The sequence below is a fragment of the Paroedura picta genome, chromosome 12, assembly GCF_049243985.1.
Source record: "Paroedura picta isolate Pp20150507F chromosome 12, Ppicta_v3.0, whole genome shotgun sequence".
NCBI classification, from domain to species: domain Eukaryota; kingdom Metazoa; phylum Chordata; class Lepidosauria; order Squamata; family Gekkonidae; genus Paroedura; species Paroedura picta.
The window spans coordinates 51,774,663-51,797,861 of NC_135380.1; the positions used below are offsets into that span (position 1 = coordinate 51,774,663).

General features: G+C 50.1%; 1 protein-coding gene across 1 annotated transcript in view; it reads left to right on the forward strand.

Moving 5' to 3' along the window:
• AK8 (adenylate kinase 8) overlaps nt 1–23,199 on the forward strand; it is a 181,890-nt gene that overhangs the window by 63,660 nt on the left and 95,031 nt on the right. Inside the window, exon 6 of the mRNA XM_077305729.1 lies at nt 21,632–21,713. Coding sequence (XP_077161844.1) covers nt 21,632–21,713 — 82 coding nt within the window. The remainder of the gene's footprint in view (nt 1–21,631; nt 21,714–23,199) is intronic.

A 23,199-nucleotide genomic window follows, 5' to 3' on the forward strand; every position in this document is an offset into this window, starting at 1 on the left:
GGTTAAGACCTGTCGCCTCTAATCAGGACAACTGGGTTTGATTTCTCACTCCTCCACAGCCAGCTGGGTGATTGTGGGCTAGTCACATTCCTGGTAGATCTGTTCTCAGGGGGCAGTTCTCTTAGGCCTCTCTCACCCAGTGAATCCAGGGTTGCTGCACAGAGGGGAGCAATTGGGAAGTCACCCCGGAACGTCCCTTGCCTTGGAATCCTGTGGGGGGGGGCCCACAAGTTGGCTATGACCTGCCGGCACTTCTCAAATAGTCCTATTTAAATCACTGCAGGTACCTTTGAAGGAGTATTTATGTAACATGGTATGAATAAATAAAGAAGTTTAAAAATACCGTAATGCATATTTAACTAAAAGTATGTTAATCGTGGAGGTGGGTTCTGTGCCAAATAAATAAACCAAATCAATCAAATGTTATTAACTCATCTGAGAACTTTCTCCCCCCCTGCCCCCAATGATGATGGTTACAAAATGGATCCTGAGCGAGAGGAAGCAGTCCCTTACGTGTGCAAATCCAGACGAAGATGGCTGCGACTTCCCGCCCCAAGCGGTACTCTCCGGCCCTCCCTATCTTTCTGTCCAGATTCGCTGGTCTCTGTCCACGCAAAGCCCCCCTCTGCTTTGTACTGGAAGGGGCCCTGCAAAAGGAGCTGGCTTGACTAACATTCAACAAGAAGTGGTCACTGAGAGGCAGCATGGTCTCGTGGTTAAGAGTGGTGGGCAGCCTCCGGCCTGGGGGGTTTGACCCCCTCCTCCTCCACAGGCAGCCAGCTGGGTGACCTTGAGCCAGGCACAGTTCTCTCAGGGCTCTCAGCCTCACTTACCACACAGTGTGTCTATGCAGGAAGAGGAAAGGAAAGTGATTGTAAGCTGCTTTGAAACTCCTTCGGATAGTAAAAAGTAGAGTACAGATTCACAGTCCTTCTTCTTTGAATGACCCTGAAATTCCTATCCCTTCGATCCTTCCTGTCTTCATGCATGGAGCTCTGGTTCAGGGCAGTCTTAGCCAGTTTGGTGCAGTGGTTAGGAGTGCGGACTTCTAATCTGGCAAGCCGGGTTCGATTCTGCGCTCCCCCACATGCAGCCAGCTGGGTGACCTTGGGCTTGCCCCAGCACTGATGCAGCTGTTCTGACTGAGCAGTGATATCAGGGCTCTCTCAGCCTCACCCACCCCACAGGGTGTCTGTTGTGGGGAGAGGAAAGGGAAGGCGAATGGAAGCCGCTTTGAGCCTCCTTCGGGTAGAGAGAAGCGGCATATAAGAACCAACTTCTCCTTCAGTAATATCAGGGCTCTCAGCCTCCCCTCCCTCACATGGTGTCTGTTGTGGGGAGAGGAAAAGGAAGGCGATTGGAAGGCGCTTTGAGACTCCTTTGGGTAAAGAAAAGCGGCATATAAGAACCAACTCTTCTTCTTCAGTAATATGAGGGCTCTCTCAGCCTCACCCACCTCACAGGGTGTCATAGGGAGAGGAAGGGAAGACAAATGTAAGCCGCTTTGAGACTCCTTCGGGTAGAGAAAAGCGGCATATAAGAACCAGCTCTTCTCCTTCAGTAATATCAGGGCTCTCCCAGCCCCACCTTTCTTACGGGTGTCTGTTGCGGGGAGAGGAAGGGAAGGAGATTGGAAGCTGCTTTGAGACTTCTTTGGGCAGAGAAAACTCTTCTTTTTCTTAGTGATTCTGGGGTCCCAAATCTCTGCCTCTCCACTCAGCCCACCTCAGGCTTAAGCAAAGAATGGGCTTTGCCCCGTGCACAATTCGTGCCCAGCCAGTACCAAGGCGGACGTGGTCTGAGACCGGGAAGAGGTGGGTGCATATGGCAGCTACTTAACCAGTTGTTGCCCAAGCGCCGGCAGGGAGGGGGTTGGGGGTCCACAGCAGTCGCCAAGCTGGCTACTCAAGAGCCATCAAGAGCAGGTGTGAGCAGTGGCAGGAACTTTTGTGGCATCCCTTTCCCTCCATTAGGTGTGGGGAGATTGTGCGTGGTCACTCGAGAGCCTGATGCCCCATGGCGAAGCTTGCCCCCCCCCCCAAACTGAAGTCCTCTTGATTTAGCAGTTCTTCAAACCAACCACCCTCACTTAGAACTGTGGTAGGTGAGCAAGAAGGGTACCCCGGCTTGTTAAGAGCATCCACATTTGGCTGTGTCAACAGCCCCCCTGGGCCAGATACACCCTGAATCAGGAAATCTTCAGAGGGCAGGCAAGACCAATCCCCCCCAGATCTTGAAAGCTAAGCAGGGCTGACCCTGGCTTGTAGTTGGATGGGAGGCCATCAAGGATCTGTGTAGCCGTTCCTTTGAAAAATACTAGGGGTCATGACGCAGAGGCAAGCAATGGCCAACCACCTCTGCCCGTCCCTGGCTAGCGTTTGGCCGGGTGACCTCCAAGGGTTTGGGCGGCAGTTCCTCCAAGGGCCACTGAGGGGGGGGGCGTGATGCCAAGGCGGGCAACGGCACCACCTCTGAACATCCCTTGCCCGGCTGCCGGGCAAGCCCCGGACCTCCTGGCTACACGACACACGCCAGGCAATAAATAAATCTCTAGAGCCTCTGGCCCTTATCTTTGAGGATCCTTGGAAGACCCTGCAAGGCGCTTGAAAACTGGAGGCAGGCCAATATAATCCCAGTCAGCAACAAAAGGGAGAAAGGGGGACATGGGAAGCCACAGTTTGACATCAGTCCCTGGCAAAACTCTGGAGCAGCTGGGGCCCATTCTGCACACATAGGATAATGCACTTTCAATGTGCTTTGGCAGCTGTATTTTACGGAACAGGAAAATCTGCTTCTAAAGTGCATTGAAAGTGCATTATCCTATGTGTGAGGAATAGGTCTGGCTCAAGGGCAGTGCTTGACCATCTCGGAATGCGTGGCCTGACCACTAGGAGCCAATTGGGCTTATCACAAACACACTGGGCCTACCCAAACGTCTCCGGTTTGTTATCTGGGCTTCAGCCGAGTGCTCAGTGGCCCTCGTGAATTGGTTCCCGTGTGCCCCCAGGGCATGGGCACCATAGTCCTGTTCCCTGGATGCTTAAAATGCCAGAATCCCCAACGGCAAAGGAGGCGGGTTCTGCTTTCAAAACAGACCAGGAGTCACGAAAAGAGCTGAGGGTTACCTCCTAGGAACGAATCACTCAGCCCCCCCCCCTTATCTAACATCCCTGTTGTTGACCTTGACAAGTACGCAGAAGTCCACACAAGCTTTGGGCTGCAGGACTAGGAGGCTTCCGGGTCTTCTCCCTACTAACGTGGATGTTCCCGATGGATGGGCAAAAGGAGGCAGCGGTCTTGAAGGTCTTTCATTCTCTTGTTGTGAGCCACCCCGAGACTGCTTGCACAGGGACGGCCTGAGCCAAAATATCAATAAATAAATCCCTTCCATATAATTCATTCTTCATTTTGCAAACCTGTCTCCACCAAGGAGCTGTGAGGGAGCTGCAAAAGTCGTGTTAGTCTATTAAGCATTAGTTCAGTGATCTTTCTTGTCTTGACTTTCCCCATCCTTGACTCTTGTCTGCCTTTCCCTATCCTAAATGGGCCGTCCTCATCTTCTGAGGGCGCCTGGGCTCTCTCTGCCTCCCCTTCCCCATTTCCCCTCTGCCACAAGGAAGCCGCAACCCCCTTTGAATTGTTCCAGGGAAATGGAGGCAAGAGACTTGATGGGAAATCTAAATGACTGGAAAGTGGTTGTCAGTTTGCCCATACAAAATACTGTGTGCCTTTATCCATAATTTATCCACTCATTTTGAATTTGCAACGTAGAATTAATTTTTCTTTGCATTGCAAATCACTTGTGCTTGAATTATTTGGGTCTGCCTGATTTCTCTGAGAGCTCTTTAAAACCGAGCTGCTTCAGTTATTTATCTGTTTGTTTACCCGTCTCTCCCTCCCTCCTGATGAGGCACATTTATCCCACTGGGCCCAAAATCTTGTGCTGTTTTCCTGCATTTGCATAAGTGTGCATAAATGCATGCAGGAATTAGAGCTCCAGGGTTCAGTTCAGACATGGTGCTAAACCACAGCCACGGAAACAGAACCGGGATTTGCCGCAAATGGGTCCAAATTGCCCAGCCACGTGTACCGCGGGCTCACGGACTCTGGTTTCTGCTAGCTGTGCTTTGGTGCAGCATCTGAGTTGACCCCATGGGCTTCAGGAACCTTACAAACGTGTGTGCAGACGGAAGACCAGAGCAGACCAAACACTGGTCGATTGGGGTGATTTTGCCAAGCAGTCCTGGGTAGAACCAAACCTTTCTATAGCCATTGAAGCTGGAGGGTGTAACTCTGTTTAGAAGGAACCAAGTTCGAGTCCCTGAGGCACCTTTAGGACCAGCAAGGTTTTATCCCAGGCACAGGCTCTCTTGGTCCTAAAGGTGCCCCAGCAGCCAAGCTTTGTAGTGCTGTGCAGTGATGGTTAAAGGAGGGATGGAAGGCAAGATGCCCCCCAGTGCCATTGTATTGCTACCTGCTAGCCCTCCTGTTTCTCCAGAGCGGTGAGGGTTTACAGGCAGAGTAGGAAGACTGGCATTTTCATTTCTGTCCCCTGATTTACGAAGGTCTTGGAAGTTCTGCCCCATGGAAGCTTGAGAACCAGCTTGGTGTAGTGATTAAGTAGTGACAGCCTCTCATCTGGTGAGCCGGGTTGGATTCCCTGCTCCTCCACATGCAGCCAGCTGGGTGACCTAGGGCTCTTCACAGTCCTCGTAGAGCTGTTCTCACAGAGCTCTGTTCTCACAGAGCTTTCTCAGCCCCACCTCCCTCACAGGGTGTGGGGAGAGGAAAGGAGGGTGATTGAAAGCCGCTTTGAGACTCCGTCGGGTAGAGAAAAGTGGGGTATAAAACCCATCTCTTCTTCTTACACCATGAACAACATTTTGTTGTACTTAAAGGTGCCACTGGACTCAAACTCTGTTCTGCGGCTACCCACTTGAATCTATCCATTAAGAATGGACCTGTTGGTTCTTTTCCTCCCACTCTTCCTCTCAGAAGCTTGGCAGGGCATACCTGGTTCTCCTCTTGTCTGTTCTCTCCTTATAGCTATCATCTGAGAATGCCTGGGCCAAGCCACAACTTGCCTGAGCATCTGGAGCTCAAACCATGGTTTGCATTCTAAACCATGGTTATTTTCAACCAGGACTTGGTATGATGCCTGAGCTGGGTCAAGGTGCGGTGTCCACTGAAAGTGCACTTTTTCAGAAGAAGAAGAGTTGGTTTTTATACCCCGCTTTTCACTGCCTGAAGGAGTCTCAGAGCGGCTAACATTTGCCTTCCCTCTCCTCTCCCCACAACAGACACCCTGTGAGGGAGGTGAGAGGCTGAGAGAGCCCTGATATTACTGAAAAAGAAGAGCTGGTTCTTACATGCCACTTTTCTCTATCCGAAGGAGTCTCAAAGTGGCTTCCAATTGCCTTCCTTTCCTCTCCCCACAACAGAGGTAGGTGAGACTTTGAGAGCTCTGACAGGACTGCTGTGTGAGAACAGAACTATCCCAAGGCTGCAATCTGCCAGTCTGCTCCTGCCCTCATTTCCCACAAGGGATGTGAACACCCCCTGCAAGACCATGATGTATAACAGGGTGATGTCATCTTTTTGGGAGACATGGCCTCTTTTTTCAATGTCCTTCTTTTGGGCTCTTCCTCCCAAAAACTGGTGGAAATGTCCTCCTTTGGGGTGGGAAGGTTAGGAATAGTCCTAGTTAGTACCAGTTTTCACAGCTTAAACAGGATATTTGAAATGAGATTTGTCACAGTGATGGCTCGTTTGAAGGAGTCAGGTGGGAAATACGTCCTTTTTTCTTTCTTTTCTTTTCAAAATCTGGCCAGCCTGTCGTAGAAGCAGCACCCAAAGTCCCCGCAGGGCTCTCACCGCAGGAAGATGCTTGCTCTGCAGTGGAGACGCGGTTGGCAGGGAGGGCTGGCAGGAAGACTCGGGAAGCACACGTGGAGAGGTCCGGATGGGTGGCCGTGTTGGTCTGAAGCCGCACAACAAAACAAAAGTGCTCGAAAGGTCGTGCCTTGAAAAAATCTTTGTTGGTCTTTAAAGGTGCCCCCTTTTTAGGGAAGCACCTGTGTGGAAAAGTCTGCCAAGCCGGGACTGTCCGGTTGGTGTGACTTGATATCTATGCCTGCCCCTCTCGCCGTCGCTGTCTCAGGTGGTTTCCAGAACTTGATAATCCAATCCAATGCAATCCGCAATAAGAACAGTGAGCATTGATCTCAGGGATTCCGAACCGGGGGCCCTTGCACCCTCGGGAGTTCTTGGGAGTTTGGGAGGGGACTCAGCCATGAGAAAGGGAAGATGCTCCCCCCCCCCCCGTCCAAGCGCCAGTTCTTGTGGTTTCTGTACCTGGGAGGGGCGGGGTCTGCACCCCTGCTCCCACCTGTGTCTTCCCCGCAGTCTTCCTCAAGCCTACTTGTTAACGCAGTTGGTGATGTCAGTTCCGGTGACAGGCCACTTCCTGGGTGTATGACAGGGAGGCGGGCCAGCTGACTTCACTTCCGGGGCTCCTCCAAGCCTGAAAAATTATTTCAGGGGCTCCTCCATGGTCGAAAGGTTGGAAAAGGCTCCCTGAAGGGCAGGCCAGGCCCAGAGCAGCACAGCAGGAGGATGCTGGCCTCTTCTAGGAGGGCTCTCACTGCTCCTGCAAGGCCAAAGGTCTTCGTTTCCTCTAGCCTGGCCCACCCAAAAAGCTTCATGTGTGCCACTGGGCCGTTGGCATCGCCTGCCCCAGCAAGGCCAGCCCAGGGCTGCCAGCACTGCCTGAGCCCCCAGAGGTCGAACTGCCAGGGTTGGAGGCTTAAGCCGAAGGAGAAGACCCAGTGGGATTGGCCAGGCCTGGAGGCTTCTTACTGCCCGCCATGCGGCCCACCCCGTTCGACCCTGCGCCCAGAAGAGGGAGCGTGTAGGGGTCATGGACTGCAGAAAAGTCCCCAGAAAAGTAGGCAAAAAGGCTCCACAGTTTATCTCCCAAGATCCAGAACCTCCAGGAGGCAGGGCAACTCAGGTGCTTTGAATACGGAGTACAGTAATTAAAGAGACTTCATAGAGAGAAATCCCCCCACCCCATCCCACCCCTAGTGGATGAACATGCAAGTCTTTGAGTTCACACAGGAAGGGGCTTATCTTCAAAGCAAGAATGCAAATCACAACTCTCAGCTAGGTGGGAGAACCAGCAGCCTAAACAGGGAAAGGGCTGATGGGATTTTGGTTCAGCAAGTGGGAGGAAGTGGAAGGGAGCCCAGGAGCTACCTGACAGAAGGTTGGAGCTCCAGATTGCTCCCCAGGTGGGGCCCCACTTTCTCTTCCAGTCCTTGAGGCCTTGGGAGTTTGGCAGTGCTGTGATTTGTGTCCTTGGAAGGACATCCAACAGGCCTGGTGGTGGACGGCTCTTCCGTTTAGAAATCCCACTCAAAGGGACGCCCTCCCCCATCCCGAGCACCCCTTTAGAGAGGGGGGGAACCCCCACCGGCATTAGTCTGACGGGGTGGTAGGTTTGCGGCTCAGCCTGATTGATGCTCTCCAGCTATAACGTGAGTCAGTATCTTATACTTGAAGAATGTTAATAGATGGCCGGGAAGCAGCCGGCCGGACCACAGATCCACCAGCTGTTTGTTTTATTTCTCCTGGGGGGGTCGTTGGCCTGGCATTAATTGCCCAGCTTTCGTGCTGCCTGCGGCAGGAATGCCGGATTTTCCGCACCGTTGTTTTGACACTCTCCGGTTTATGGATGTCGCTCGTACCCTCCAAGGAGTACGGTTTTATAGGCCGATGGCTCTGCGGGGAGGCCGCGTCGCGTGTTCTCCAAATACAAATGCGGTTCGGGCAGGGAGAGGTCGTCCACGGAGGTCTTGTGGCGCGCCGAGAAAACGGGCGGCGGGTCTCGTAATGGGCCAGAGCGGGGGACTGGTTGGGACTAGTGCCGGCGCCTTCGGGCCGTCTGGGCCCAATATTTATTTATTTATTATTTAATGTATAGGCCACCATCTCTGTGGACAGGCTCGGGGCGGTTCACAGCATGTTAAAATCTGTTTAAAATACAATAAAAACAATAAAATGATAAATACACTGAATGCTCTGATTTACCTGCTACTTCTCCAATATTGTGTGTGTGTGTGTGTGTGTGTTTGTGTGTAATGGTCAGGAGTGCAGACTTCTAATATGGTGAGCTGGGTTTGATTCCCCGCTTCCCCACATGCAGCCAGCTGGGTGACCTTGGACTACTCACAGCATTGATAAAACTGTTCTGACCGAGCATGGATCTCAGGGCTCTCTCAGCCTCCCCTCCCTCACAGGGTGTCTGTTGTGGGGAGAGGAAGGGAAGGCGATTGGAAGCCGCTTTGAGACTCCTTCGGATAGAGAAAAGCAACATATAAGAGCCAACTCTTCATATTTATATAGATACTAGAATTAAAGCCCATTTATAAAAATGGGCGGAAGACGGGCATGGACTGGGCTGGTGGCGCTGCGGGCCTGGGGCAGTTTAGTGGGGTGGAACTTACTTGGGGCAGGCTCCTTGCATGTGGTATTCAGGGCACGGGTGGCTTGAAGGAGGCGAGGAGTGGATCGGGCAGCCATGTTGTCCTGTGCGGCCGGCGAGGGCTGTGGGTGGTGCTGGTGGCGGAGCAGCGGCGCGATGGACTCCGTGCGATGTGAAGGCCAGGCGGCGGTGTTTGGAGGGGCCGCGTGCTGCGGAGCGGGTTGGCGGCAGCCTCGTCATCTCGTTGGCCATCTTCCTGCTTGTTGGCTGGCTGCGGCGGGCGCCACGAAGTTCGGGAAGAGGCCGGGCACCGTGTAAGTGGCGATGGCGGTGGCTGGGCACAGCGGCGGCGAAGGTCGTTCAGAGGGCCGGGAACCCAGGAGGCGGCGAGCGCGGTGGCTGGGCACGGCGGCGGCGAACTTCGGGGAGAGGGCCGGGAACCGTGGAAGCGGCGAGCGTGGTGGCTGGGCGCGGCGGCGGCGCAAAAGGTAGCTGAGAGGGCAGTGAGCTTGGTGACCCCTGGGCGTCACTGGCGAGAGTCTGCGTGTGCGTGCTGGGTCCGTTAGCAAGGCGGCGGCTGCAGTCCCTGGGCGAGCAGGGACTCTGTAGGGTAGGGCGATGTTCTGGCGCCGGAAAAGGAGCAGGGCTGCCGCGTCTTCGACGCGCCGGCCCTGCTCCTTTCCCGGTGGCGAACCATCTGGGCGGGCAGTCCAGGGCGGGCCAAATGGCCAATAGGGAGGCGCGCTATGCGCGCCTCCCAATTGGCCACTTGGCCCTCAAGTGGCACTCGGAGGGGCCCAATCAGGAGCCACTTCGCGGCTCCTGATTGGGCCCCTCCGAGTTTTTATCCCGGACAGAGCCCGCCTTAACTCCTCCCACAGAGGCCTTACTCGATTATTAAGTCTGCGGCGCAGCGTGCTGCGCCGCGGGCGGTTTAGAGATGTCAGAAGAGATGGATGTGTGGGGGTATGCATCCATAGATGTATGTGTTCATATGGGTATGGATGCATGCATACCCACACCCACAGCCATCTCTTCTGACGCCCCCTGCAGGACACCCTTTATATTCTGCTCGATTATGCACATGACAGGCCTTGCATGTTTCAACATTTCAGGGGCAGAATGTGCATAGTCTCTCTGTGCGTGCACTGATTTTTGCTGAACTCCTTTGGGACAAAGGGGTCATGATGTCTCCTGAGAGGACCCCATTCTTTGTGGCTTTGCTCTCCCATCCCCTCTACGGCAGAGTCTTTTCCTGGCTTCAGGTAGGCAGTCAGACACCTGTGGATGGATCCCAAGACAGAGCTTCTGGTGGGAGTGCCCCCTTTCCAAGGGGGCTGGGAAGAGGGGCCTCCAAGGACCTTGCATTTGTGTGTACGTGACACCCCTCGCCCAAGTGACCCATGCTGAAGCCTCTGGGGATGAGTGACCATGGGTGCTCGTGGTGGGGGGACCCAGCGGTGGGTGACTTCTGAAAGAAACAAATCCTTAGCGTGTGAAGGCATTAGTGAGGCTTGCCTGGGAGTCAGGAGGGCAGGCAAGAGTTGCTTTTGCATAAAGCGTGACCAGCAGTGTGTTGTTCCCCGGCTCCCCAGCCAGAATGCCCCCTCCCCTTCCTATTCTTTCGTTTGTCACCCCCCCCTGACATCTGTTTGGAGCTTGTCCCTTCTGTGATGCCATCCGACTTGCAGCTGTTCCAGACCTCTGAGCCGTGCGGGGGGGGGGGAGGGGGGCGCGTGCCCTGAGCATACGGCCCTTTTGATGTGTGATAAAACAGAGCCGGGCCCACTGGGGGCAGCGCGAAGGGAACACGGCGGAATATCAATAAAGCCGCGCCGAGCCAAGCTGCGCCTGAGCAGCGGACGAGACATTTCACTGAAGTGTCAAGCCGGCGGATAATGTATTCTAATTAGTGATTGGCTGGGGCCTTGGAGTGGGGAGACCTTTGCGGGAGGGAGGCACAGAGTGACCCATATAGCGAACTGTTTTAGAGGGGGCTTATTCATAATGCATTAGCCTGGCGCCTTGAAATGTGATTAATTACAAGCAACTTGTTTGTTGAGCTCTCTCTTGCACAGCCCCCCCCCCCCCATTTAAGTAGGGACCTCGGAGCCACTGTGGCGTCCAGCCTGTAATCTGAAGAACCAGCTTTGATTCCCTATTCCTCCGCCACATGCAGCTAGCTGGGTGACCTTGGGCCAGTCACAGTTCTCCCAGAGCCTCACTTATTTCACAGGGTGTCTATTGTAGGGAGAGGAAAGGGAGATAATTGTGAGCCACTTTGAGACGCATAAGGCCTGCTGGGTGCTCTTGTACCAGTCCCAGTTCTCTGAGAAAACTCTCAGCCCCGCCAACCTCACCGGATGTCTCTTGTGGGGAGAGGAGCGATTGTAAGCCACTTTGAGGCACTCTGCATGACCTTGGGCTAGTCACAGTTTCATCCCATTTGTTCTGGTCTGTCCCTCTGGGGCAAGAGAGAACAATTCTGCTCAATCCTCTACATGGCAGCCTTTTAAATATGTGAAGATGGTGATCAGATCCCCTCTCAGTCGTCTCCTCTCCGGGCTAAACCGACCAAGCTCCCCCAACCTTTCTTCATATGTCTTGGTCTCCAAACCCCTCACCATCTTTGTTGCCCTCCTCTGGACACGCTCCAATTTGTCTGCATCCCTCTTCAACTGGGGTGCCCAAAACTGAACACGTTGTGGGACAGCTCCTGTCTGGCACATGCAGGCTGTAACCTGCTTGCTGTTTCCCTCTTACAGCCCCCCCCCCCCACTGACGACACTGTGACCTGTGCTTTCCCACAAGTGACCACCTGTATGTTCCTTGGGATTCTCACAGTCAGGGCTTTAAAGTGGTCCCCAGCCCTGTTTTGTCCCTCGTTCCTAGAACTCAGAGCTATACTCTCTGAACACGGAGGCCTTCCTGAAGCCACAAAGTGCAGATGTCCCCTGTAGGAAGGCTGCGGATCAGGAAGCGCAACATAGCTACCCATCCAAATTTATGCCAATGCTGAAGGTTTTTTCGGGAATGAATATAATCCAGGATGAGGATTAGGTGGTTGTGGGGTGTCAGGGGGACATCCAGGAGTCATTTGTGTGAGAGCCAGCTTAGTGTCATGGTTAAGACTCTAATCACGTGAACTGTTTTTGATTCCCTGCTCCTCCTCTACATGCAACCAGCTGGGTGACCTTGGGCTTGTCAGTTCTCTTAGAGTTGTTCTCACAGAGCAGTTCTCTTATAGCTCTCTCAACCCCACCCTTCTCAGAGGATTTCTGTTGTGGGGAAAGGTGTTTACTTCTTCTTCTTCTTCTTCTTCTTCTTCTTCTTCTTCTTCTTCTTCTTCTTCATTCTCTGCAGAAATCCCTGGCCCTAGCATGTTGGTAAAAATTGGACTAATTGTTGTTGTTGTTAGGTGCAAAGTGGTGTCCGGCCCATCGCGGCCCCAAGGACAATGATCCTCCAGGCCTTCCTGTCCTCTACCATTCCCCAGAGTCCATTTAAGTTTGCACCTACTGCTTCAGTGACTCCATCCAGCCACCTCATTCTCTGTCGTCCCCTTCTTCTTTTGCCCTCGATCGCTCCCAGCATTAGGCTCTTCTCCAGGGAGTCCTTCCTTCTCATGGGGTGGCCAAAGTATTTGAGTTTCATCTTCAGGATCTGGCCTTCTAAGGAGCAGTCAGGGCTGATCTCCTCTAGGACTGACCGGTTTGTTCGCCTTGTAGTCCAAGGGACTCGCAAGAGTCTTCTCCAGCACCAGAGTTCAAAAGCCTCAATTCTTTGACGCTCGGCCTTCCTTATGGTCCAACTTTCACAGCCATACATTGCAACTGGGAAGACCATAGCCTTGACTAAACGCACTTTTGTTGGCAGGGTGATGTCTCTGATTTTTAGGATGCTGTCTGGATTTGCCATAGCTTTCCTCCCCAGGAGCAAGCATCTTTTAATTTCTTTGCTGCAGTCCCCACCTGCAGTGATCTTGGAGCCCAGGAAAATAAAATTTGTCATTATCTCTATTTCTTCCCCATCTATTTGCCAGGAATTGAGTGGGCCAGATGCCATGATCTTCGTTTTCTTCATTTTCTTGATGTTGAGTTTCAAGCCAACTTTTGCACTCTCCTCCTTAACCCGCATCAACAGGCTCTTTAGTTCCTCTTCACTTTCTGCCATTAGAGTGGTATCATCTGCATACCTGAGGTTGTTGATATTTCTCCCTGCAATCTTGATCCCAATTTGTTACTCATCTAACCCGGCCTTTCTCATTATGTGTTCCGCATACAAGTTAAATAGGAAAGGCGACAGTATACAGCTTTGCCGAACTCCTTTCTCAATTTTGAACCAATCAGTGATTCCATGCCCGGTTCTCACTGTTGCTTCTTGACCTGCATATAGGTTTCTCAAGAGACAAATAAGATGCTCTGGTATTCCCATCTCTTTAAGAACTTGCCACAATTTGTTGTGCTCCACACAATCAAAGGCTTTAGCATAATCAATGTTTTTCTGGAACTCCCTAGCTTTCTCCATGATCCAACGTATGTTGGCAGTCTGATCTCTAGTTCCTCTGCCTCTTTGAAATCCTGCCTGTACTTCTGGAAGTTCTCAGTCCACATATTGCTGCAGCCTAGCTTGTAGGATTTTGAGCATAACTTTGCTAGCATGAAAAATCCATGAGAAATGAGTGCAATGGTGCGGTAGTTTGAACATTCTTTGGCATTGCCCTTCTTTGGGATTGGAATGTAAACTGACCTTTTCCAATCCTGTGGCCATTGTTGAGTTTTCCAAATTTGCTGGCATATTGAGTGTAGCACTTTTACTGCATCGTCTTTTAAGATTTTGAATAGTTCAACTTGAATACTGTCACCACCACTAGCTTTATTGTTGCTCAGACTTCCTAAGGCCCATTTGACTTCACATTCCAGGATGTCTGGCTCCAGGTCAGTAACTATCCTATCGTGGTTATCAGGGATGTTAAGCTCGCTCTTGTATAGTTCCTCTGTATAATTTTGCCACCTTTTTAAATCTCTTCTGCTTCTGTGAGGTCTCTACCATTTTGGTCCTTTATCATACCCATCTTTGCATGAAATGTTCTCTTCCTATCTCCAATTTTCTTGAAAAGATCTCTGGTCCTCTGCATTCTATTGTTTTCTTCTATTTGTTTGCACTGTTCATTTAAGAAGGCATTCTTATCTCTTCTAGCTTTTCTCTGGAATTCTGCATTCAGTTGGGTGTATCTTTCTCTTTCTCCCTTGCCTTTCACTTCCCTTGTCTCCTTAGCTATTTGTAAAGCTTCCTCAGACAACCATTTCGCCTTCTTGCATTTTTTTTGGGGGGGGGGATGGTTTTAGTTGCTACCTCTTGTACGATGTTGCGAACCTCTATCCATAGTTCTTCAGGCAATCTGCTTATCAGATCTAATTCCTTAAATCTATTTGTCACCTCTACTGTGTATTCGTCAGGGATATGTTTTAGTTCATACCTGAGTGGCCTAGTGCATTGGACTGTTTTTTCGCCACCAGTTACCTCCACAACTGAGCGTCCTTTCGGCTTTGGCCCAGTCATTCATTCTGGCGCTACTCGTACTAGCCGTCTGCTCATCCCCAGTTGCATATTGGACACCTTCCGACCTGAGGGGCTCATCTTCCGGCGTCATATCGTTTTGCCTTTTGGAACTGTCCATCGAGTTTTCATGGCAAAGATACTGGAGTGGTTTGCCATATCCTTCTCCAGTGGATCAGCTTTTGTCAGAGCTCTCAGCTATGACCTGTCCGTCTTGGGTGGCCCTACATGGTATAGCTCATAGCTTCACTGAGCTACGCAAGCCCCCTTGCCACGGCAAGGCAGCGATCCTTGAAGGGGACGAACTAATTAGGGAAGTGCAAATAGATTGTATTTTCCAGTGCAATTAGAATGCCCTGAATTCCTCCTCATTTGAATGTTTCCTTGGTTTAGTCCTGCAGATAAGGTTTCAAGTTGTTTTAGGAACCAGTAATGACCTATGGCTTTAAACGCACATACACCTGGCAGCCCTTCTGCCAGACCCCTCTCCTGCCCCCAAAAGGCCTGCCGCAGCCTTTCCAAGGCTCGGTGGGCATTTTTGGACCAGGGAATTCCCTTCTTCCCCACCTTCCGGCCAGCCCCACCGAACTCCTCTCCCGGCGGCTGTCAGGGGCAGACTGGCGGCGATTGCACCAGACTGCCCTCACCTGGTTCATTGGGGGCTGGTCAGGCTTCTGTTTCTGGCCCACGATCTTATCAGGAGGTGCACAGCTTTGCTGTGTGCATCCCAATTGGCCCGTGGACTTGAAACAGAGGCCAGACTGGCTCCGTCCAGGAGGCCGCTGCCCAAATATTATAAGAGCAGGTAAGTGTTAAAGATTTTGCACAGAAATTGGCACCCCCACACAATTTCCTTTACTCATTCTGAATGGAGTTGTCCATGAAGTGACTAACTTGCTCGCATAAACAGCCAAGGGAGAAAACGTGACCCGCATTTAGCAAACTTAAAATCAGGCTTTCCACTTGGGTGGCCAGATCGCCCCCTCCCTGGCCACTGATGGGGTATGGGGGGTGCAGTGTTGCTGGATCCAGGTGGGAGAGGTTAGGGAGTAGGGTGTATGAGCCTCTTGTGGCACAGAGTGGTAAGGCAGCAACATGCTGTCTGAAGCTGTCTGCCCATGAGGCTGGGAGTTCAATCCCAGCAGCCAGCTCAAGGTTGACTCAGCCTTCCATCCTTCCGAGGTCGGTAAAATGAGTACCCAGCTTGCTGGGGGGGGGTAAACGGCAATGACTGGGGAAGGCACTGGCAAACCACCCCGTATTGAGTCTACCAAGAAAACGCTAGAGGGCGTCACCCCAAGGGTCAGACATGACCAGGTGCTTGCACAGGGGAGACCTTTACCTTTACCTTTAAGGTGCAATGCCATAGTGCAGCTTTTTTCAACCTTTTGATCATGAAGGGACCCCTGGAATATGTTTCAGGCTTTGAGGACCCTTCAGAGAAATGGGCTTGCAAAGAAGATGTGGGGGCCGGACGATCAGTCAGCCGATCATGTTACTGTTTCCATTGTGGGGAAAGAGTCCAGGTCTGCAGGGCAGCAGGGGAAGTGACCCCCAGTGGCCGCTAGTGATGTCAGTGGCCATCCGGACGTCTGAGAAAGGCCACCTAGCCCCAGGGCTCCCCAGAGCCCTCCTTGGGGACCCCCAGCATAGAGTCCACAGTCCAAAACATCCGTTTCCTTCAAGGGACGTTACCTCTGCAGTCTGGAGGCGAGCTGTGATTTTGTGGGACCCCCAGGTCACACGTGGAGGCTGGTCCAGTTATTTCCCACTCTCTGTCACATCTAAGCTGTGCCATGTCTCCTGACTCCTCTGATATCAGTGTCCCAAACCATACAGCGCTTTGATTCAGTTTCAGTTTGGAGGTCATCCATTTGGAAATGGTTCCAGTTGAAACCGGTAAAGGTACAGCAACCAGGTCAGCTTCATTCCAGTTTCATTTTGTACTGCTCCACAATGGGTGATGCCAGTGAGAATACGCACGTTTTGGTCAACCTCATAATTTGGACTGATGGCCTGATTTTTTTGGGTGTGTGTGTGTGTGTGTGTGTGTGTTTCCCCCCCAGGGTTCTGCTCCAGTTCAGGTTCAATTGAAATAGTGTCTCATTTGGTTCTGATTGGAGAGGCTTGGTTGGGTGTTTATTAATATATAGGCTCAGTTTGATTCCCTGTGTAGTATTGCATAGATGCCTAAATGTTTGCATTTTTTCTTTTTTGTGGTCTTGGGGAAAAAAAGATGTTCAATCCAACACTTAGCTGGCTGTAACAAGGACTTTAGGGAGCGAACAGACCTTTCTGCATAGATCTCTTTTGGTCTGTTGCTTCATTAGCTCTGAGAGTTGAGAAGATTCCATTACAGTAAATTTCCCAGTATAATTTAGGAAAAGAATGAACTGTGCATATTTTTCCTCTGCACTTTGCTCTTTAGCTTTGTTTAGCTTTTTCATCTGCTCCATGGGTTGGTATCCTTTTGAATATTTCAGCATCTTAAGACTCCCTCCCTCCCTCCTTTTCTCATAATAGATTTACTGAGTTTTGTTTGCAACAAAACTTTATCCTCGGAGAGAAATCCTTGGGCATAATAGGTGTATAAAAGAGAATACACTCTTTTCACAAATGGCATCACTTGGAGAATTGTGCAGCTCCTATTCTTTTCTATGGAGTTTGTACAAGTGAACAGCCCAATGACCCTTGGATTTTTAATCCTCATCTTAGGCTTTCCTGAACAGGTTGCAGCCTTCTGCCTGGTTTTCTTTCAGGTCTCTGTTCCTCTGCTTCCTTCCTCTGCCTGTTCCCTTTTCCAATTCCCAAGCCTCCCCAGGTGATGTTCTTGGTTTGCTTCTTACTCTTTCATGGTCTCTGTGCATAACACTGATGGGGGTAGGGAGAGGGGCCGACTAGTTCACAAACGGAAGCCTGTGATGAATTTTGGCCAGGTGAAGAAGTTAATGGTGCAAACTTTTAAGCTGTTTGTTGAGGTTTGGGAATGGATACATTTCCAGATAGACTGTCTCCACTCATTCTAAGGGCCATTCTGCACAAGGACCAATGTCGCCAATTGCTTTCACAAAGCGGAAATACTATTTTAAATAGTGGAATCTCAGCATTCCGCATACCTTCATCTGTAGTGGGATCTAGTAGCGTTTCATAGAATCATAGAATCATAGAGTTGGAAGGGGCCATACAGGCCATCTAGTCCAACCCCCTGCTCAACGCAGGATCAGCCCAGAGCATCCTAAAGCATCCAAGAAAAGTGTGTATCCAACCTTTGCTTGAAGACTGCCAGTGAGGGGGAGCTCACCACCTCCTTAGGCAGCCTATTCCACTGCTGAACTACTCTGACGGTGAAAATTTTTTTTCCTGATATCTAGCCTATATCGTTGTACTTGAAGTTTAAACCCATTACTGCGTGTCCTCTCCTCTGCAGCCAGCAGAAACAGCATCCTGCCCTCCTCCAAGTGACAACCTTTCAAATACTTAAAGAGGGCTATCATGCCCCCTCTCAACCTCCTTTTCTCCAGGCTGAACATTCCCAAGTCCCTCAACCTATCTTCATAGGGCGTGGTCCCTTGGCCCCAGATCATCTTCTTCGCTCTCCTCTGTACCCTTTCAATTTTATCTACGTCCTTCTTGTAGTGTGGCTCCAGAACTGCACACAGTACTCCAAGTGTGGTCTGACCAGTGCCGTATACAATGGGACTATGACATCTTGTGATTTTGATGTGATGCCTCTGTTGATACAGCCCAAGATGGCATTCGCCTTTTTTACCGCTGCATCACACTGCCTGCTCATGTTTAGTTTACAATCCACAAGTACCCCAAGGTCTCGTTCACACACAGTGTTACCTAGAAGCGTATCCCCCATCCAGTAGGCATGCTTTTCATTTTTCTGACCCATATGCAGAACTTTACACTTATCTTTATTAAATTGCATCTTGTTCTCATTTGCCCATTTTTCCCTTGTGTTCAGATTTCGCTGAACTCTGTCTCTATCTTCTGGAGTATTTGCCAGTACTCCCAATTTGGTGTCATCTGCAAACTTGATGAGTAGTCCCTCCACCCCCTCATCTAGATCATTAATAAATATGTTAAAAAGTATTGGGCCGAGCACCGAGCCCTGAGGTACCCCGCTACTCACTTCTCTCCAGTCTGATGAAACACCAATGACAACAACTCTTTGAGTGCGGTTCTCTAACCTAGCGATCCCCAACCTGTGGGCTGCGGACCACAGGTGGTCCGTTGACTAATTGGACGTGGGCTGCGAAGGACGCCTTCTCCCCCCCCCCCGGCCCTTTACTTCATCCCCCCCGGCCCTTTACAACACACTTTGGGTGTCCTTGTCTTCCATCACTCCCAGATGGGACTATCTCGTTGCAGAGAAACAAGCTCAAGGTTCCCATTGATTTGTCATTGTCATGAGTTAAAATTTCCATGAAAATAAAATGTTCCTTATGTTCATTGTCGTGGCGTGTCTGTATCTTATTAGGAAGGGATGTTTAAACATTACCATAGTGACCAGAGAGTGTTAGGGCAGTGGTTGAGAGTAGAGGAGTAAACTACCCCCCCCCCCACCGGGCCTCAGTAAAATAATTATGTGTTGAGTGGTCCCCAGTGATAAAAAGGTTGGGGAGCACTGTCTAACCAATTCCCTATCCACCTGACTATCTCAAAATCCAGATTGCAGTCCTTCAATTTATCCATCAGAACATCATGGGGAACTTTGTCAAAAGCTTTACTAAAATCCAAGTAAACGACATCAACCTCCACAATCCAGCAAACCAGTTACTTGGTCAAAAAAGGAAACCAGGTTGGTCTGACAGGACCTGTTGGAGACAAATCCATGCTGACTTCCTTGGATCACCAAATTGTCCTCCAGATGTTTGCAGATCGCTCCCTTTAATATCTGCTCCATTATCTTCCCCACAACAGAGGTCAGACTCACTGGTCTGTAGTTTCCCGGGTCATCATTCCTCCCTTTTTTGAAGATTGGAATAACGTTTGCTCTCTTCCAGTTCTCTGGGACATCTCCAGTCCTTAAAGAGGTCCCAAAGATGATGGACAAGGGCTGTGCAAGTTCTCTGGAAAGTTCTTTGAGTACTCTCGGGTGCATTTCATCCAGCCCAGGGGATTTGAACTCATCCAGTGCAGCTAAATGCCTCTCGACAACGTCTCTATCCATGTTAACCTGCCACCCAGACAGTATCCTTTGACTACTGCCATCTCTAGATGTGCCTAAACAGATGTGCCTTTCTGCTTTCTCTGCATCTTCTGTTAGAGTTTGTCCATCCACACCCAACAGTGGGCCAATTGCCTCCTTTACTTTACGTTTGCTCCTCACATAACTGAAAAATCTTTTCTTGTTACAATGGGCTTCCCTGGCAGCTCACTTTCAGCTTTGGCCTTTCTGATGATTGATCTACAGTGCCTAGTAACCTGTAGGTACTCTTCTTTAGAGCTCTGTCCTTCCCTCCATTTCCTGAACATTTTCCTTTTCTTTCTTAGTTCCTCTTGAAGTTCTCTGTTCATCCAAATAAGCTTCTTAGAGCTTCTGCAGTGTTTTCGTCTTTCTGGAATAGTCATTGATTGAGCATGCAATAGCTCTTGTTTGAGAAGCGCCCACCCTTCACATGCTCCCTTCCCTTCTAGCATTCTCGTCCATGGTATGACACTCATCATGTCTCTGAGTTTATTAAAGTTTGCCCTACGAAAATCCAACATCCGCGTCTGGCTACAAGCTTCCTTGGCTCCCCATCTCAAAGGGAATTCTATGAGGACATGGTCACTTCCCCCTAGGGTCCCCACCTCCTTCACCAACTCTTGCCTGTTGGTCAGTATTAAGTCCAGTAAGGCTGAACCTCTTGTGGGTTCATCTACCATTTGATAAATGAAATTGTCAGCCAGGCAGGTCAGAAAGTTGCACGACTGAGGAATCAAACGTATTATCAAATGTAGTATTGTGTCCAGATCACGGGAGGTGATGGTACGGCTTTAGTCTGCTCTGGTTCAGCCTCACTTGGAGGACTGTGTTCAGTTTTGGGCACCCCAGTTGAAGAGGGATGTAGACAAACTGGAACGTGTCCAGAGGAGGGCAACAAAGATGGTGAGGGGTTTGGAGGCCAAGACATATGAAGAAAGGTTGGGGGAGCTTGGTCTGGTTAGCCTGGAGAGAAGATGACTGAGAGGGGATATGATAATCATCTTCAAGTATTTAAAAGGGTGCCATATGGAGGATGGAGCAGAGTTGTTCTCTCTTGCCCCAGAGGGACAGACCAGAACGAATGGGATGAAATTAATTCAAAGGAAATTCCATCTAAACATCCGGACGAAGTTCCTGACAGTCAGAGCAGTTTCCCAGTGGAACAGGCTTCCTTGGGAAGTGGTGGGTTCTCCATATTTGGAAATTTTTAAACAGAGGCTGGAGAACCATCTGACGGAGAGGCTGATTCTGTGAGGGTTCAAGGGGGTGGCAGGTGACAGTGGGTGAGCGACAGGGTTGGGAGTGTCCTGCATAGTGCAGGGGTTGGACTAGATGACCCAGGAGGTCCCTTCCAACTCTGTTATTCTGTGATTCTATGATTGTATGACTGCAATTTAAAATCTCAGTCAGGACTGTCAATAAATAAAAGCAAAATTAGTCAACTGTGTTGAACTGCCTCCTGAGGGGCTGAAAGTGAGGGGGCCAAACACGCCTCCCCTGGGAATGATGGGGTGCCACAGAAAAGGCCCTGGCTCTTGTGTCCATGAGATGAGCTCCTTTGATGGGTTGGGCAGTTAGGAGGGCCTCTCCCTGTGATCCTAATTCTCAGGCGGGAACATTTGAAGGGAGGCTGTCCTTCAGATTCCACAGTCCCAAGCCGTGTAGGGTTTAAAAGACAAAACCAACCCCTTGAATTGGGCTTAGGAAGAGGCTTCAGCTGTTGTTATTCTCTTAATGTAGACATCTTTATTGCACGCAAAATGTTTCCCCTGCAATTCAATCTCAGGGGAATACAAAAATCCAAATGGTTGGTTTTTCCTCCCTCACTCTGGAATCTGTCAACCATTTTCATTATGCCATGTGTAAATGGACTCTTACACTTTCCCTATAAGTATGAACTGATTACTTGCGTTCCACATCTTTGGATTTGAGGAAGCATGTGTGCACATGAACGCTCCTACCTTGAATCAAACTTGGGTGGTCTTAAAGGTGCCCCTGGATTCCAAATTCGCTCAGTAGCCACTGTCCTTGCTCTAGCCTCAGAGTCACACTCTCCTGGCAGGCTTTGACTCCACTGCAAGACGGTTGTCTCAAGAGTGGACATTACCCAGTCCCAGGGGGCCTTCTTGAGGAAAGAGAGCTCCTCACCAAAAAGCTAGCTATAAAAGTTTCTAAGTGCTGCTGTGTGCAGCAATCGTGAGCTGTTTTGAGACTCGTCTGGGTAGTGAAAACCAACTCTTCTTCTTCACACCAGACAATACTGACGGTGACAGAGCAGAAGCCCGATTCAGTGTACTTGTGGGCTTATGAGTATCTTGTTCTCTGCATCTGGGTTACTGTTGTGTGCCCTGTATTTAAATGCTGAACTATTCCGTCTCTTTATCCACCAGGGCTGGGTTATGGAAGGGATTCCTGATACTCGAGAACTTGCACGGGCTCTGCAGGACAAGGGAATTATTCCCAGGCACGTTGGTAAGAGCTTTAATCTGAATTCCTCCTCTAATCAGACCTGCCTTCCAGTTATTGCGGTTTCTTCCTATTATTATTCTTTGCACCTTTCTCACATGGACTCAAGGCAGCTAACGCACAATAAGTCAGAACAAAGTTGGAGTCCAGTGGTCCCTTTAAGTTTATAAGGTTTTCCTTTGTTCATTTATTTTTATTTATTATTAAATTTATATACCGCCAGCTCCTGGATCAGCCAGCTTATGGTGGTTCACAACAAGATAAAAACAGGCAGCCAGATACTCTCCTGTTGATAAATACAAAATACAATCCAGTTGTCCCAATTTAAGTAACAGGGTGGCAGGCAGAGCGATCCCTAGGTAGCCCCACCTTCCTTGGCGTCTCCATTCCCAGCAGGGCCAGTCTGTTATAGAGCTGGGTGATGGGGGGCCCCGCGGGATCCAGAGGTTTGGGTCCATGTCTGGGGGGGGGGGGAACATAGTGAAGGGAAGAGAGAGGTCAAGATTGGAGACTACTGGACAAGTGCATCCGCCACTGTGGAACGCGGAGAGTAATCAGCTGAGGCCCCATCACTACGCTCCTCCCTCTCCCCCAGAGCATAGAGGCCCCCCACAACATCCTTTCCCCTCAATTGGGATGTCCGTTTCATGACCTTATGTGGGATGACATATTTCTTTCCTTCAGTATGTTTTTCCCGCAGAGTTGAACCCCAACACATTATAAACTTAGTTTGTCATTCCTATATGGTCCTTGAGTCTGTTAAACATCTTCCTTATGTTGTTCTTTAATTTATTGCTTACCCTCTGCCTCCACCGATGTGGACTGGCATAGTCCCATTTCATTGCGTCTGAGGAGTTGTGCATGCACCAAATCTTACACCTTGACAAAAACTTGGTTGGTCTTAAAGGTGCCCCTGGCTCAAACGGTGTTCTGCTTTGTTCATGGCTACCCACCTAAATCTAGTATAATGGGTCAGTACAAGTGACAAAATAGGATATTCAGTAATGCATTAAAATATAAAATGTTAGTATGACCTATTAAGCATGATAGGATTGTATTTATGATACGCTAGGCACTGCAGAAGAGTCCACAAGTCCCCCTTATTTATCCCAGCAAGTTTGTGAAACTGGTCTGTCCAGTTGCAACCCTGTGCAGAAAAGCCCCTTGAAGGCTTGTTGATTTGGCCAGTCGGCAGAAACCGCTGCGCATAGAGCTGCTGTGGCCGAGCGTTGCGAGGGAGACAATCCCGCAAATAAGAGGGAGCCAAGTCCGCGGAGGAACTGAGGCTGTACGTGACAGTCGATACCTTGAGTGCTCCTTGTGTCGATTCATATATTATGTAGCAACTTCTTACATAAACGTGGTGGAAAAGAGATTTTGAATTGTGGTGCCTTTTCAAGGGGGTTAACGTGAGCAGCTTTCCAGCAAGCCTCATTTGGGGGCGGCTCCCAGAAAGGTTGACTTAAACCCTTATGATTATGACTGTAATTGC